The sequence below is a fragment of the Cottoperca gobio genome, chromosome 17, assembly GCF_900634415.1.
Source record: "Cottoperca gobio chromosome 17, fCotGob3.1, whole genome shotgun sequence".
NCBI lineage: Eukaryota > Metazoa > Chordata > Actinopteri > Perciformes > Bovichtidae > Cottoperca > Cottoperca gobio.
This window is the reverse complement of record NC_041371.1, coordinates 23,711,637-23,727,549: the sequence shown is the minus strand read 5'-3', so window position 1 is coordinate 23,727,549 and position 15,913 is coordinate 23,711,637. Positions and strand designations below refer to the sequence as shown.

Genomic DNA, 15,913 nt, shown 5'->3' with positions numbered 1-15,913 from the left:
ACCAGAGGGCGTAGCTACATCAAAAGGGGGTGGAGGAAGGAGGGCCGAAGGAGAGGAGTGAGGAGGGGAGCGGAGGTAAGGGGAGGGGAAGTGTAGTCGGTCCATGACATGAATGAACCATGTTCGGTAACGGAGGCTTAGCTCTCCCGGTTTGCTCCTTTCTCCTACTGCACCTCCCGGTTCTCCCGCTAACCAACAACTGGCCCGTTAAGGTAAATAATAGCTGTTTGTTCACCTCTCAAAGCTGTATCCATTTGCAAAATAGTTAAACGTTATGAAGGGGGACTGGGGAGTTTGCTCCACCGGAGTTTAGTAACTCTCAGTCTGTCACTTTGATTCTGTCTTCTTATCGTCAAGGGCACTGTCTAGTTACCGTAAATTAATTATTGGAGCATTTTCAATTCGGCTAAGACATAAGTAACACAACAACGATACTGTCTGAATTAAATGTCAGTCCCTAGAGTAGTTCGGGCTACGAAAAACCATATAACTATAGTGTAACTGTGTATGTGAAGGTAGGCTAACTGTTACCAAATTCGGGAATGTCACTGTTCCATTGGGCGAACCTCTTAGAAAAGTTGATCATTTCTTGACTTACCGCTGGTAGGATGCTTGGAAGCATGTTGCATCAAGGATTGAATAGTAGCGACTTGTGAGGCGGCTGTCTGAGGTGTGTTTACATTAGACGTTAAACAAGGCAGCAGTGACATGACATAAATTATAAATGGTGTTTGGTGTACTCTTCTCCACATGAAATGAACATGACCTGTTATACTGTGTATAAATACTTTCTGAGGGGGTTCCATGTTTGGACTGTCATACAGCTTCCCCCAATTCAACTTGTCTGTCTGTTTATGGTGGTGTAGCTAAAAACAGCAGCTTTGTTCAACTTGACCACTTCATCCATTGGATGTAACAGAGGCAATGCATGCAACAATTCATATTTTATCATTCAGGCAGCTCATGCAAATTATGTGAATAACCGGTTCATTATAAGATCCTAAATTGTTATTTGTGTGTTGTCTTCTAACTCTATTTTCACGTTCTGTTATCTGCAAAGACTTGTGTTTGTCTTCCTGTATGCTTCTTCTGTTACTCTATTCAGAACTCGGGAGGTGTAAGAGCTTCACTGTCAGAAAAACAAACCAACATTTATTTCTGTAATTGTTGCTTACTTAATTGTCAACTTGTAAAATTGGACATTTAGGTAATATGGTAACTTAGTTACATCTAACATTAACCTACTGAGATACTGCTTATTACAATGTATTATAATTGGATGAACAGCCACACACTGAGAACAAATGATGAGCAGTTTTGTCAGCAATCACTACCAATGAGTCTTTCAGTGATAGTTTCGGTTCACAAACAGTATTTTACTTTTTAGTTGATTTTGCCCTTGCTATTCCCTCGAAAATGTAATATTTTACATCAATCTTTTATGTATAAAAAATAAATGTTTTCTTGTGTCCAAGTAATTCAGTAATTCAATCAGTAAAAATGAGCAATAACTGTAAGGAGGCTAAGATGTGACTCCATTCTCATAGATTGCAGGATAGGCAAAATCTTTGCCTTAACGTTGGAAAGTTACATCACTGACTGACCATTTGGCTGCACTTTACACTGTGGGCCAAATGACCAGCAAGTTGAAACACGATTGATCTTCTGCCTCACCAAAAGGCTAACACAGTCTGACTGTGCAACTGAGTAAAGAAGACAACATGGTGACAGCCACCAGCCTGTCGGGGTGTCTTGGAGTCTCATTGTTGAAACTCTTAACAGATGCATTATCAAAGACTATGCAAACAATTGTTTGCAGTTCTTCTTCTAACCATAAACACGGCTTGGTTTCTGTGCACATGAATGAACTGAACATTCATTTATTGTTTGCCTGTTTAGCACAGTTTGTCATTTAGTCTATCCATTCTTGCCAATAATAGAAGAAACACATAATGTATAAGGAGCTTAAAAGGCGCCTGGGTTTCTTGATGTGAAGCTGAGCTTTGTAGATGAAGTTGACTACACATAAAATTGATGACAACAGTAAAAAAGGAAAGTGTTGTAGTGCTCACAACAACTGGCATGACTTCTAAAATGATTTTGTTGGCAAAGATTATTGAAAGACATTGTCTTTCAACGCTGCTAAAGCAGTCTTTGCAAATGATTACACACACACGTAATGCACCATAGCAACAGTGAGGTAATGCTTTCTATTTAAGGGTTTGAATTTATTGTGTTAACATCTTTTAGTTTGAAATAGCAGTCATAGCTTTTCCTATCAAGACGTGGAGAGAGGACTTTGATTATTCAACTGCATGCACACTTTCTGCAGGTAACGGATGTGTGCACTGCACAAAGCCTTCGAGGTATATTGGGCAACAGGCCAGACATACTATATAATAATGTATGCTCATATTCAAATGCATTCATATTTGTAAAACATTTATGTATGCTTTTTTGATTCAAGTCTAATATCTAAGAGCCCCTTTAGCAAACTAGCCCATTGTTGCTTTTATAATCAAGGAATATTGCTTAAACATTTCAGCAGCAGTCAAAAGTTTGGACACACCTCCTCATTCTCATTGAATGTCGATATAGATATATATATATATATTAAGCTAATATTTGCTTATAATATCAACCATGCCGATATCTGCTGGGCTGTATTCCATACTAGTACAGCCCAGCAATGTTTTTAGAATCCTGCCGCTCGATTTAAACAACAAATGTTGTGTTTGAAGCACGAGAAGGCTGTGGTAAAACTCCATTGAAAGGAATATGGTTAAATGACATGTTATTATCATGTAAGAGTTTCCTTTGCCATACCACATCACCATATCCTAACTTAATGTCAAATCCCACAACCTCACTCTGGAAGATGTGTAGAATGCTTTTTGTACATAGACCTCTTTCACATGTTTCCAATCCAACAAACCCTTTGCACAGGTTATCTCCAGCTTTACATTAAGTCACTGAAGCATGAATAGCACAGTCACAAGGTCTCATCCCACCACACATTAAGTTGTGTCTTTTTTACACATCTCACCCATCATCAGATACTTTGAATGCCATAACTTTGCAAGTAAGCAATTATTACTGTCTATTTAGCTCATAAATCATACATATCCAAACACACACACACACTTCTATGTTGAATTAGCCAGAGGGTAATGTGAAGGAGTAAGGAACCTGTGTGGGCTTGTTTAGGACCCTGTTTAGACAACAAAGTAGTGTGTGTGTGTGTGTGTGTGTGTGTGTGTGTGTGTGTGTGTGTGTGTGCACCTTATTGAGACTTTGATTTACAAATATGTGTCAAGAACCTACCATTAACATTCTTGCTTTAAAAAATATGAATTGTTACTGATATTAAATTTCAATCCTGATTCTAGTGATGAACCTTTCCTATAAGATACAGATGTTTGACTGATGACATGATGAACTGATTGTTTTGTATGCAGCATATATACTAGTGGCTTTCAGTAGAGTAGCCATTTAACACATTGTCATGTTGAGCGCAACGCAACGCTTCTTCATTCAGAGTCATTTCAGAGAGTTTCCATAAACCAAACAAACCTGCATAGAGTATTTGATTGTTTCCCTGTTTTAGTCTTTGTTATTAAACTGAAAATTCAAATGTTATTTTAGAATAAGTATTGAACATTTATCTAGTAGGAGTAAATGGTTAGCAAGAAGACCAAATCCAATGGAAACAGCTGGGACACATGAGCACTAAATAACGGATGGGTGGCAGGGAGGAGGGTGCTGCTTAGAGGAAACTGGGCTGAAAATAACATCATTCAGAAAGATGTTAACACACAGGAACACATTTTTGTGACCAACATATTATTAAATTCATTTATATTGATAGCCACATGTGTTTTTTCACTGTCACTATTTTTGTATGTGATATGTAGTTACATACAGATCAAGTAAAGATTAAACTGCTATGGTTACTTTAGCCAGTGAATTAAAAGGTCTGTTGAACTCAATTGAGATTTCTACTTTTGAGATATCCAGATATATTGATATCATACCTGTGGGGTCACACAGTAAATATGTTCCATGTTCATTTGTATGTATGTGTGTATGTGGTGTGTGTCTGCCAGGACAGAAGTGAAGGGAGGGTGGAGCAGCGCAACATCCATCTACAATCACACAGCTTTGGAAGTCAGAATGTCAAACATACAAGCAACAAGGTACTGTAATCACACTCATACACAGTTTACGTCACACACGTTTACGTCTGTTTCCTTGTCTCACCTTTGAAAAGTGTAATGTAAATGTAAATGGTGTCTTACTAAAAGACTTTGTCTTTGAAGGGAGGACGGACATGTATATGTTTTTCTGTTGAGGTTTAGGTTAAGGACTAATCTACAAAAAACGGGTGTACTGAATGGATGAAAAGGAACCAATTCATAAAAATGAAACTCAACAACAAACAGTCACTATGATTATTCCCATGTGCGCAGGTGACATAGAAACAGCACTATTTACATACCTGTAACTTAACACACACATCATAAAGCACAAGTCAAAATTGGCTAAAACACACCAGCCACTAATTTTTACTGTTAAATAACGTTTTTTTGTTGTCTGTAATGTTCATATACCGTATGTGACCGTAGGGGCAGAGGTCACCCCAATGTTGGGATATGGCTTTTACGCCAGTCTTTTATAAACATTCTGCTGAAGACAGGTGGTCTTGGGTTCGGGTTAGAGGGTTATGGTGTTTAGACCTAATGGACATTAGGTCTGCACTTTAACAGAACGCACAATTCCTCGTGTGTCAGGAAAGGTCTGCACTACCTTCCCCAACAACCAGGATCCACAAGGGACAGTAGAGTCTGCTACGATGACAAAGCTTCTCTTGTCCTGGTGGTAGGGCAGGTTTTAACAAGAGGATTTGATTTGGAGTCAGGGGTCCGAGATCATTAGGATCATCTGAGATTTTTTTGATATGATCATCATTCAAGATGGCTTCCGCACAGAAGAGTTTGCAATCCTTCTTCATCCACACTTTGCTGATGAAGTACTGAGTTCAGCCCCTTTCTGACCATGATGTGATGCAGCAGCATGTTGAAGCTCCATTTCACTCCAGACTGAAGTAATGAATTGTAAATCTTCTTGTGGTTCAGAGCAGAAAGCGCTTCTCTCAATTCACATTCTGCTCCCCAAAGTTGGTTCCGTTATCTGATCTGATGTGTGCCTCTTCTGGAAATGAACCGGCACAGAGCATTAATGCAGAAACTGGTGTCTAATGAGTATGCCATTTCCAAATGCACTGCCCGGCTGGCCATGCAGGTGAAGAGAACTCCATATTATTTGATGAGGCTGCGGCCTCGCTTCACCTAAAATATTCAACGCCCATATTTGTGAATGGACGTTAAAGTCTTTCTTTAGGCAAATCTGCCATCTTTTGTTCACACAGCTTTCCCCTGTCATTTCTGCAAACGACACAAGAAGAGAGGATCTTTGTAGCAGCAGCATTTGCACTTGTGATCCGATACTGTTGAAGTCTTGAAAGCAGGGGATTTCTTCCACAATGTCCTAAGTGCTCATGAAAGTGGCGTAGAATGAGAGTGGAGATGAGCTGGTCTTTAGCAAGAATGACTGGGTGCTACATGCCTTAAGACTAACACATAAGCTCAGGAACGCCTGGAGGGAATCTCATAAAACACGTTTTTGGCTATAACTCAATAATTCTTATGCTAATTAGGACAGTTTCACACAAATGTCTAATGGGATAAAATGACTCTTTGGATAGTCGTGGATGTACACTGCAACTTGACTGGTTAGCGGAGGCATACAGCCGTGAGGCAGTGAAGAAGTTTCTGACTGTTGTATATCTTCTCCCAGGAGGAGGTGTTTCAGTGGTGGGGAGAGTGGTCCAGTTGGTCCTCTTGTTCCAGGAGCTGTGGAGGAGGAGTGAGGAGTCAGGAGAGACACTGTCTCATACAGAGGTAGTATGTCCAAAAAACTATATGGTTGCATTCACACTTGTATCGAAGGATAATCATTTCTATTGTTTCTTCTGCCTGAATATTTTGGTTTGTACACTAATGTCCAAACTGGGTGAAAGCTCAAAAGCAAGTGCAATCTCAGGGTGCAAGTGCATGTGACCAACTAGTTAAAACACCAGTGGTCGCTCAAACCAGGCACAGCTTGGATGTATTATAAGAATAATGCATCAATAATAATAAAAAAAACAGGTAGAGATGGGTGGAACTGCAACAATGGTTACTCACAGGAGCTTTACTCATCCCCTTTAAAAGTAGCAGAAATGGAGGTTTGCTGCTGAGGAGAAATAAAACAGTGCCAAAATACAAATATACATCATGCTAGTGTAATGGTAGGTTCTCATAGTCTAATGAGGCAACATGTTTCCTTTGTTACTATCTGCCTATGTTTTTGTTATTTACTTAAGTGATTAAAAAAGGCATATTAAAAATACGGGTATATTTTTGTGTGCAAAGCCACAACTGAACATACTGGCAGATGTGACTGTATGTGGAGTTTGGACTTTAGTTTGTAATAAAAATGCCATCCTGAACTCCATTAAAGCTGTGGGAACAGTTGCTATACTGTAAATTATTTCACTGTTGAACTTGGAATCTGTGTGTAACACCTTATTTGTGTGGTGTGTAGAAAACCCCTGAACCACCATTCATGTTAGACCCTGACCAATCCTGTCACCATGTCAGGAGATTTAAATAAATAATCAAGTTCCCACTGCATGACATCATTAATAACAATCAGCCTGTTACAGGCTCTGCCTTACCACAGCAAATGTGTTTTTAGTAGATGAAAAGTGGAAGTGGAAGAAACAAACTCAACATACATGAAGGATCATTGTTTTGCGATTTTTGAGAGTTTTATTTTTGCACATCTCTGCCAGATAAAGCCACTAAAATCACGTTTGTAATAAGAGGGCGTCTAAGCAGGTGGAAATGCAATCGCAAAAATAGCACTGTGCCGTCCCTTCTGAATAAACAGAACCTCAGCTGCACCGCTCCACCCACCTCAGTGCAAGTGGGTTTGTTTGGAGCCAGGAAATGACCAAACAAGCGTAAGTGGACAACCAGCCATTTGCATTGAAACAGAGTTTTTGCAACTGTCAGAAAAATAGACAATAGAATGAAAGACAATTTGATGATTTGTTTATGTCTTGTACACAGAGTATATGTATAGACACAAAGGTAAATGTGTTAAGTTATGTACACAGCAATAACACATGAAGGAAGAGTGAGTAGAGACATGGCCATATACAGAGGGAAGTTAGGTAGAGCGTTGATAGAATGTGTGTTTGTAGCCATCTTGTTACCTTTGACCTCCCCCTGTCAGACTTGCGGAAATGTCTGTCAACCAAGATTAACGCCACTTTGCCCTCACTGTTGGCCTTCTTCCCCCTCCTCCCCCTTTCTTTCTCCTGTCTTTGTTCTTCTCCTTCCCATTTTCTCCTCTGATGTCTGCCCCTTTTACTCCTCCTTCCATTTTTTTACCCTTTTTCTCTCCTTTACTTCTTTTTCCACACTCTTCTCCTCCTCTTCTTCCTTCCTACCCTGTTCACCTCCTCCCCCTTTTGCCTGTCCTGCTTTTTATTTTATTTTAATCTCTCCTTTTCCTCTCCTGTCTTGCCCTCATCACCTTCTACCAATTAGATGTGACACTCTCACATAGTGACCTCCAGCTCACCTCTTCCTGCAGGCTGTCCTACTTTACCATCTAAACAGTGTATAAGGATAGGCTGAAGAAAGAGAGACACAGATACATAGACAGAGGAGGTGTGTAGGGGGTGCAGTTAACATGGTAATGAAAGACAGATGCATTAACTCCATGTTGGACTCTTGTAGTTCCTTCCCAACACACACACACACACACGCACATACACACAAACACACACACAGAATTAGGTTCATGTTAGCCATAAACTACAGCACTCTTAGACAGATTTTTCTTGGTACAACTATTGCAAACACATGTTACTTGTTGCAACATTTTGCAAACTTGTGAAGTTCTGAGACCATTGAAATGTGTTCCCATCCACTGGTTTAAAGTGAATGAAGAGGTCCTTACTTTTTTACTGTCAAAAAAAACACATTTAAGTTGTTACTGTTCTTTGGAGTTTAGCTGATGTTGATCACTTATCATGTTTCCTCTGAATACATGAATATATGCACTTCCAAGAAGTAACACAACAACAATAAAAAACAACTAATCCCATTGGCAATAGCAGGAATGCCATTTGTACCTTACAATTGACAAAGTCTTACCATTCAGAAGGCCCATGGCGCCACACCTACAACAAGTGAATTCAACAATGTGGGAACAACCCAGACATTGCAAGAATCATGCAAGTACATCAACTTCATCAAATATGCTGAGCTGCTACATTTAGAAACAATAACAGATAGAGAAAGAGTTGCATTTTGGATGAACTGCAGAGGTCGGGGGCACATGCAGGCACACCAGCCAGGAGCGAGATGCAGTAGTCTAAGCGCGAGATGACATGAGCCTGGACCGGAACCTGTGTGAGGAATGGACAGTGTCCTCCATCCTTGCAGTCCGAGTTGGGGACCCCACAGAGTTCTGTCTGTTAATGGAGAGGTCATGGGCTCCGTTTGGTTAAGGTTGAGCTTCAGGTGGTGTACAGACATCCACTGAGAGATGTCAGCCAGACAGAAGATTCATGCTGGCACCTGGGTTTCAGACCAGGCAAAAGACAGAATATGTGTCATCTGCATAGCTGTGAGTGAATAACATACCCAGGTGATTTGGTGTAGAAAGAAAAGAGGAGGGGACCCAGAACAGAACTTTGGGGGACCCCAATAATGAGGCTACAAGGTACATATCCTCTCAAGTTTCCCTGTAAGTGTGATCTTTGTGTGGCAGAATGTGAACTCGGAGAGTGCAAAGCCTGAGACTCCGAGTTCTTGGAGGACGGAGAGGAGAATCTGATGGTTCGCCATCTGTCAAGCAGAAAGTGGAGTTCCTCTGTGACGGCAAGGAGGGCAGTCTCAGTTTAGTGGCCTGCCTTGAAACCAAACTGGTGGGGGTCAGGAAGGTTGTTCAGGTGGAGATATGCATAAAGTTGAGTGAAGACAGTACACACAAGTATTTTAGAAATAACTAATCAGGGTAAGTACCTCATTGGGAGAAAGGTAAAGGAAATTATAATAGGAGATGTTAAGGTGGATGTAAGACAGGTGGTGTCATCAGAGAAAGAAGATAGAAGAGATTGATAGGGTAAGAGGTCCACAGAGCGCTTGGATTTTTGTACAATTTTCTTTCAGCTGCCTTCAAGTTGGTTCTGTCAGCATGCATCTAGTCAGACACAGAGCTGGAGGGGTTGGGTGAGCCTGCTGTGAGGTGAGAAGACAGAGTCCAGAGAGGATGACAGAGTAGAGAGTAAAATGTCTGTGGCAGAGTTGAGAGGCATGAGTGAGAATCAGGTCAGGGGAGAGGGGAGGGAGTGGTAGAGCAGTTCCTGGTGAATAGGTCTAGTTGGTTACCAGCTTTGTCTGTCAGATTTTGTCAATGTGTTGTTTAGAGATGAATAGGTGAGATAAAACTGTACAGATGTGTAGTTCAGATCAAAAAGTAGGCTGAGTTTGAAGATGGGTGTGGTCCAAGCAACGGTGCCAGAAGAAGGGGGGTAGGAAGTGTGGAAGGGGCCATTGGCCCCCCACTTTATGCCCCTGGCCCAACTTGGTGTTGCAGCAGTAGTGATCCCATTGCAAGATGGTCTCCAGTTCAGACAATGTTCACAGTATATCTCTTTAGCTCAGATTGGTATAATCTTTTGTTACATGATGCTAACTCAAGGCGCTGCTGAAGAGTGGTTGACAAGCAGCAGAAAGAAGAAGTGCTCTCTGAACCTGAGAAATGTTCACCACAACAAAAAGATGGTTTAAGGCTGAAATGGCAAATAAATGAAAAAGTAAGGGTAATACATTTAGTGATAGTTAGTAGTCAGTGTATGGAATGTGAGACAATAATAGGGATAGCATTAGCATTAGTCAGCACGGAGCACTTTGAATTTGTGAGATTTTGCCAAGCATATACAGTATAAGTACTGTTTGCTCATAGTGACAGCTGCTCTAGCTGCTCATTACAAAAACAAACTCACTTTTCATTATGAGCACTAAATGTCAGTGAATCACCACAAAGTAGTGTTTATTCCACAAAGAAATGGTTATGGGTGAGATCTCCCGTAAGCCGTGTGTGGGCATAATAGAACGTATACCAGAGGAAAGGTTTTGGAACAAGATGGATGTGGATGCTAACATTCTTTCCTGTTTTTTTCAGCATGGTTTTATATATTTCTCAACACACACTAAGCCAGGGCTCTTTAACTGGCAGCCCACAGACTCAGCCCTAAAGTTGTGTTTTTACTGGCGCCTCCATTCGTTGCTATTTATTAAGAGATATTTAATTCATAATATTTCATCCATCAAATAATGATAAGCAGGTGACGAAGGAAAACCCAACATATGATTGTTTTAGTTTAGTTCCTTATTAAGATTGTATTAGGGTTGTCGCAGTGATGGAGTGTCTTATTTTTCTTTCATTTTTGCAAATGACTTTATTTCTTCTGTTTTTAGTGCTATACAAAGTAGGAACAGCCAATAGTACAGCCAGGTCAGTCACTGCTGTGGTCAAGCAAACATCCTGGTGCTCTGCTGTTATTAAAATGAGAAATGAAACCATGTGTCAATGGTATCACACCTGCCGCAACACCAAATCGTGCCAGAGGCATGAAGTAAGGGGCCAATGACCCTTTTCTCACGTCCTACCCTCTTACTTCCTGTGCCCTTGCTCGGACCACACCCATCATCGAACTCAGCCACTGAGACACTGTCGCAGTGACAAAATCTGTCCACAGACAGACAGAAATATAAACACTTGGCAAAGAACTCAAACCTCCTCTGTAGTACTTCCTGCTACAGGAGGTGTCTCCAGGAGCACATTTAGCTAAGATGACACACACACAGACTCACAAGCTGAAAACAATAGCTGGGAATGACACTGTTAAACAGTGATGTGACTTTAAAAACGTGGTACACAAACAGTTAGTGTGATGTCTGTGTATTTATCTGGCAGTGAAATTGTTTCTGTGATGGATTAATTCACAGCTTGATAAAGCTTCCCGTTGATCTTACCTTACTTGACTCATCCTACGAGTGAACAAAGACATAAGATAACAAAAGTAACAAAGATTAACAAACAAACACAACTGGAGAAATTATTTTTCAAAGATTCAAAGGCTTCTTCCTGCTACACTGGGTTTAGAGGTCCTCCTTTTTCTTAAGTGCTTCAGTTTTTGATCAGAAAGGACAACATATTAAACGGTCACTGATGTTGTCATTGTGTGCTCCTGCTACACCACCTTCAGGAGACACAAAGGCCATCACCCTCTCTCTGATACTGGGATGGTAGTGTTGGATGTCAATATACTGTACTATTTAATGCATTTTGTGATACAGTTACGTTAATCATACTGTGTGCTGTCTCTGTCTCAGGATGTCCACCACCCAGAACGTAAACAGCTCATATTGTGTTGGCTCTCCTAAACAGTACCAGCTCTGTCCAAACCAGGTATGATGCTACATTGCTTTTGATACTACAGGGACTAATTCTCTTCTGAGTCCCTTAGCTGTAGAACACAGGGGGTTAATGGAAGAAATGAGTAGAAGAAACTAACAAACATTAAGCTGCAGGTATCCTTTTCTCTGTGGGTTTTGTTGTGTTGTGTTTTCAGCCCTGTCCCAGCCCCAGTGTGAGCTTCAAACAGCACCAGTGTTCCCAATTCAATTCTAAAGCATTTGGAAGAAGATACTTCCAGTGGATACCTCTTTACCCAGGTATAATATCAATGTTCGTCTTCCTTCCACTCTATTCTCTTGCTGCACAAGGCAACATTGCATCCTGCCAATCCCAAATGATAACCACATGTAACTCATTTAATTTAGTAGACTTCATTGCACAGAAATCCTGTATTGTGATGTCACTAAAGTAAATATATTTTTAAATATGTAATTTCCTGTGTAGCTGATTACATCAGCATCTCCAATAAGCCATGTGACCTGCAGTGTACTACCATGAGTGGTGAGCGACAGCTGCTAGTTCCCGCCCACGATGGTACGTTCTGCCGCGATGCCAAATACCATGGAGTCTGTATAGAGGGAATATGTAAGGTAACCAAACAAGAAAATATTTTTGCATCTAGTTTTTACACAAATTTATAGCAAATGTTTCTTGTTGATGGCTGGATGAGTGAAGCCTCTATATAACTAGCAACCTAACTGTTGTAAGTATTGTTAATGTGTCTTCTCCTCCAGGCTGTAGGTTGTGATGGGGAGCTGTACAGCACTAAGACAGTAGACAGATGTGGAGAATGTGGAGGCAACGGGACGTCCTGCCAGCGCATCTCTGGATCATACAGGAAGGCACTCGCACAGTTAGGTAACACACACACAAACACACATGTAGACAGATGTGCATACGAGTATAAATGATGACACAATACTAAATCTGCTGGATCCACATTTATATTTATATTTCACTTGTAAGTCAGCTTATGTTTTTTGAAGGAAACATTTATCTTAGCCTTCAGCAACCCTCTCATCCAATTTCACCTTGCAGAATGTCTTGATATAAAAGTCTGAAGCTGGCGGGATGACTATGCTATAGCTTCCCAACAGCTATAGTAATACCACTTTTACTTAGGTTAAGCGTAAATGCACTTCTTCTGGATGAGAACCACCAGGCTGTGCATGGACGGATTCTTAAAGTTCGCCGAAATAAAGTTAATTTTGTTGCCTATATTTAGATTTAGTCTTAGTCCTTTTTATTTATTTGACCAAATGTTTATGTACACATTTTAGTTTTAGTCAAGCCCAAGAATAAAAAACTTTCAAATAAGACTTCATCTAATTGATTTCAGGCAAAAAGAATGCTGTGGAGAGAGTGTGTCTCAGTGGGGGTGTTTTCTTACACTGTGTTATATTCAAGTGCTTTCTAATTGTTTGTACTAGACAGCCAGAATATGACATGGAGCCATTCAAAATCCATAAGATCTGACTATTAAATGTGTGCAGCAATTCTATTGTGCATGCTTTATCATGGATAGCATGTTTCACACTCCAAATGAAACTTGTCAAAAGGTTACTGTTTCCAATTCAGCTTTAGACTTTTAAGTTCAGCTAAACTCCCAAATTCAAACAATGTGCAGTTGTTGTGATGCTTGTAATACATAATGTTACACCACTGCCAAGTGTAAGTGAGTTACCCTAAGTTGATGTAACGTTTTTAAACATCTTCTAGTTATTGTTGGCTCAGTTTCAGTGTACTGTGCCTGAACGTGTCTCTTCAGGTTTCTAGTATTCTTCCCAGCTCTCTAGTAGCTGCAGGGCTTCTCCTGACTATAACGTTACTAAACATTTCTTCTCACCAAGGCGTTTTATTTGAAGTGGGTAGAAAAGGCGCAGGAAGTGAAATGTGCAGCCATCCAATGACAATACGGAGATTTGGATTACATCTATGTAATCTATGTCATTTCTTTTAATTGCATTTCAGTCACCTCTTTTTGTGTCAACAATATTCTATAGAGATATTGTCACAGTTATTGTTTAATGAAATCAGTTTTATCTCATCAACGTCTCGTCTTTGTCATGAAAAAAAAAAGGTTGTTGATTTAATATATTTTTGACTGTTGCGGTATCTACCCATGCTTGTTTTGGTTTTATTCGTCCAGTTTTTGACTCAGTTTATAAAACGAATGGTGATCAAAGCATAAAAAAAAAGAGATACAATTATAATGTCACTGCAAAATGTGTGGATTATCCTCTTGAACAGGTTATTGTTTGAGTTCTTCTTGCACAAGGCTCACAAGTTAAACTGGCATCTCTCCAGGTTCCAGTTCACACTCTGTATTTCCCTTCAGGGATTTGAACCAGTGACCCTCCGGTTCCCACGCCCAAGCTCTTTCACCCTGTTCCCTGAAGATTAGTTCCCAACTGATAATCGTGCCTGTGTGTAAAGTAGGTGTTTTTTTTCATCAGGTTATGTGTTCATAGCCAACATCCCAGCTGGAGCTTCAGACATTCAGATAATAGAGAGACACAAGACTGAGAACATCCTGGGTGAGAACCTACCACTTCTTTAAGGTCAATAAACCGAGTATGAAATCAACTGATTTTAATGAATATTTAAAGCAAAAAACGTACCACTGTAACAGTTGTTCTATGATGTTTTTTAATGTAACAATATATATATTTTAATATGAGGTAAGCTAGGCTAAACATGGTCTGGACTTATATTTGTAGAGACCGCAGAGTTCATTTAGATCTTCTTGTCTAACTCTAATCTAATGACTCATTGTCTGTCTAACAAAACAAGAACAGTAGCTTTATTGTAAGCACCACGGTCTTGAAAATGACTAATCTTTCTGTGGGTTCTGACCCAGTTTTGAATAGCACTGACTGAGTGCCTCCCACTGATGTTTCCCCTCCTATCTAGCCCTGTCAGATGAAGCTGGTCATTTCTTCTTCAACGGAAACACTGTGTTTGACAATCCTCAAAACTTCCATGTGGCAGGAACGGTGTTTAAATACAGACGTCCAGGCAATGTATTCTCTGATGGGCTGGAGTATATCATTGCCCAGGGACCGACACTTCAGGGCCTGAATGTTATGGTACTACACACACAGCACAAGTATATGTGTTTCTCATGAAAGAATGAGTATGAAGTAGTTAACCTGTGACTTTCTCTTTGGACATGAAGTACTACAACCTGAATGGGAAGCTCCCCCACATCACCTACGAATACACCGTCCCCCGCACATCTCATGACATCCCTGCTGCACAAAGCATCACCACAGGCCATCTTAACCTCACCTACAACGAGGTGAATGACGACATCAGAGGGGATCAACTTAGAGCGACCAATCACAGCAGAGGGAGTGTGACATCTGTCCATCACTACAACACCCAGCTGGAAGCTGAGGAACAATCAGATGTGAAGCTGCAGGAAGATGAGGAGGAGGAAGAAGTGTGGGAGATCAGGACCCCCAGCCCTCCACCGCCTGCTGCCATGTTGCTGTACAGAGCTGCAGATGTCACCAGTCACGTATTCAGCCTTAATGATGTGGAGGAGCGAGGACCTCCAGTACCATCCGGATACCGTGAGTAGTCACAGATTCATCTTTCTTCTAATAATTGAGCTTTTTATTTTTTATGCCTCTGCGCGGTCGACAGCAGTGACTGGGCACATAATATTTTATGGTTGTCCGTCCGTCCCATTCTTGTGAATGTGTTATCTGAGGAACGCATTGAGGGAATTTATTCAGATTTGGCACAAACATCCACTTGGACTTAAGGGTGTAGCTGATTCTGGGTTATTGGATACCATTATTTGAGAGTTTTATAATATAGGTGGGTTTCTTTCATTCTAAAAAAATTATTTTTGATTTATTTTTGAAAGAACTGTGACCTTGATATGTACTGAGTGGGATGTTTTACAGTTGAAATTAAGCTCTGGTCTGTCTGTCTGTCTAACATTAATGTACTCTATCTATGTATTTGTCTCATTGTGTCTCTATTTGTTTTTCTGTTCATTAAGGGAGTTCCTCCAACGCGATTGACGAGCCATCCCCTGCAGATGACAACACTCTAGTTCTTGCAAATGGTAGGACAAATTAAACTTCTTCCATAGACTATACAGCATACGACACCCTCTGTCCTTAGACCCTCGCACCACACAAGGAAAAACTTCCTAAAAGAAACCCCACAATTTAAGGGGGAAACATGTTAGAAACCTCAGGGAGAGCAACTGAGGAGGGATCCCTCTCCCAGGACGGACAGACGTGCAATAGATGTGTACAGGATAAACAACATAGTACAAATACAACATCCC

General features: G+C 40.6%; 1 protein-coding gene across 1 annotated transcript in view; it reads left to right on the top strand.

Moving 5' to 3' along the window:
* Nucleotides 1–119: 119 nt before the first annotated feature.
* The window catches only part of LOC115022095 (ADAMTS-like protein 2), a 28,813-nt gene continuing 13,019 nt past the window's right edge, over nucleotides 120–15,913 (top strand). Inside the window, exons 1-11 of the mRNA XM_029452953.1 lie at nucleotides 120–212; nucleotides 4,107–4,196; nucleotides 5,857–5,960; nucleotides 11,520–11,595; nucleotides 11,759–11,861; nucleotides 12,049–12,194; nucleotides 12,339–12,462; nucleotides 14,061–14,141; nucleotides 14,518–14,693; nucleotides 14,783–15,182; nucleotides 15,620–15,685. Coding sequence (XP_029308813.1) covers nucleotides 120–212; nucleotides 4,107–4,196; nucleotides 5,857–5,960; nucleotides 11,520–11,595; nucleotides 11,759–11,861; nucleotides 12,049–12,194; nucleotides 12,339–12,462; nucleotides 14,061–14,141; nucleotides 14,518–14,693; nucleotides 14,783–15,182; nucleotides 15,620–15,685 — 1,459 coding nt within the window. The remainder of the gene's footprint in view (nucleotides 213–4,106; nucleotides 4,197–5,856; nucleotides 5,961–11,519; nucleotides 11,596–11,758; nucleotides 11,862–12,048; nucleotides 12,195–12,338; nucleotides 12,463–14,060; nucleotides 14,142–14,517; nucleotides 14,694–14,782; nucleotides 15,183–15,619; nucleotides 15,686–15,913) is intronic.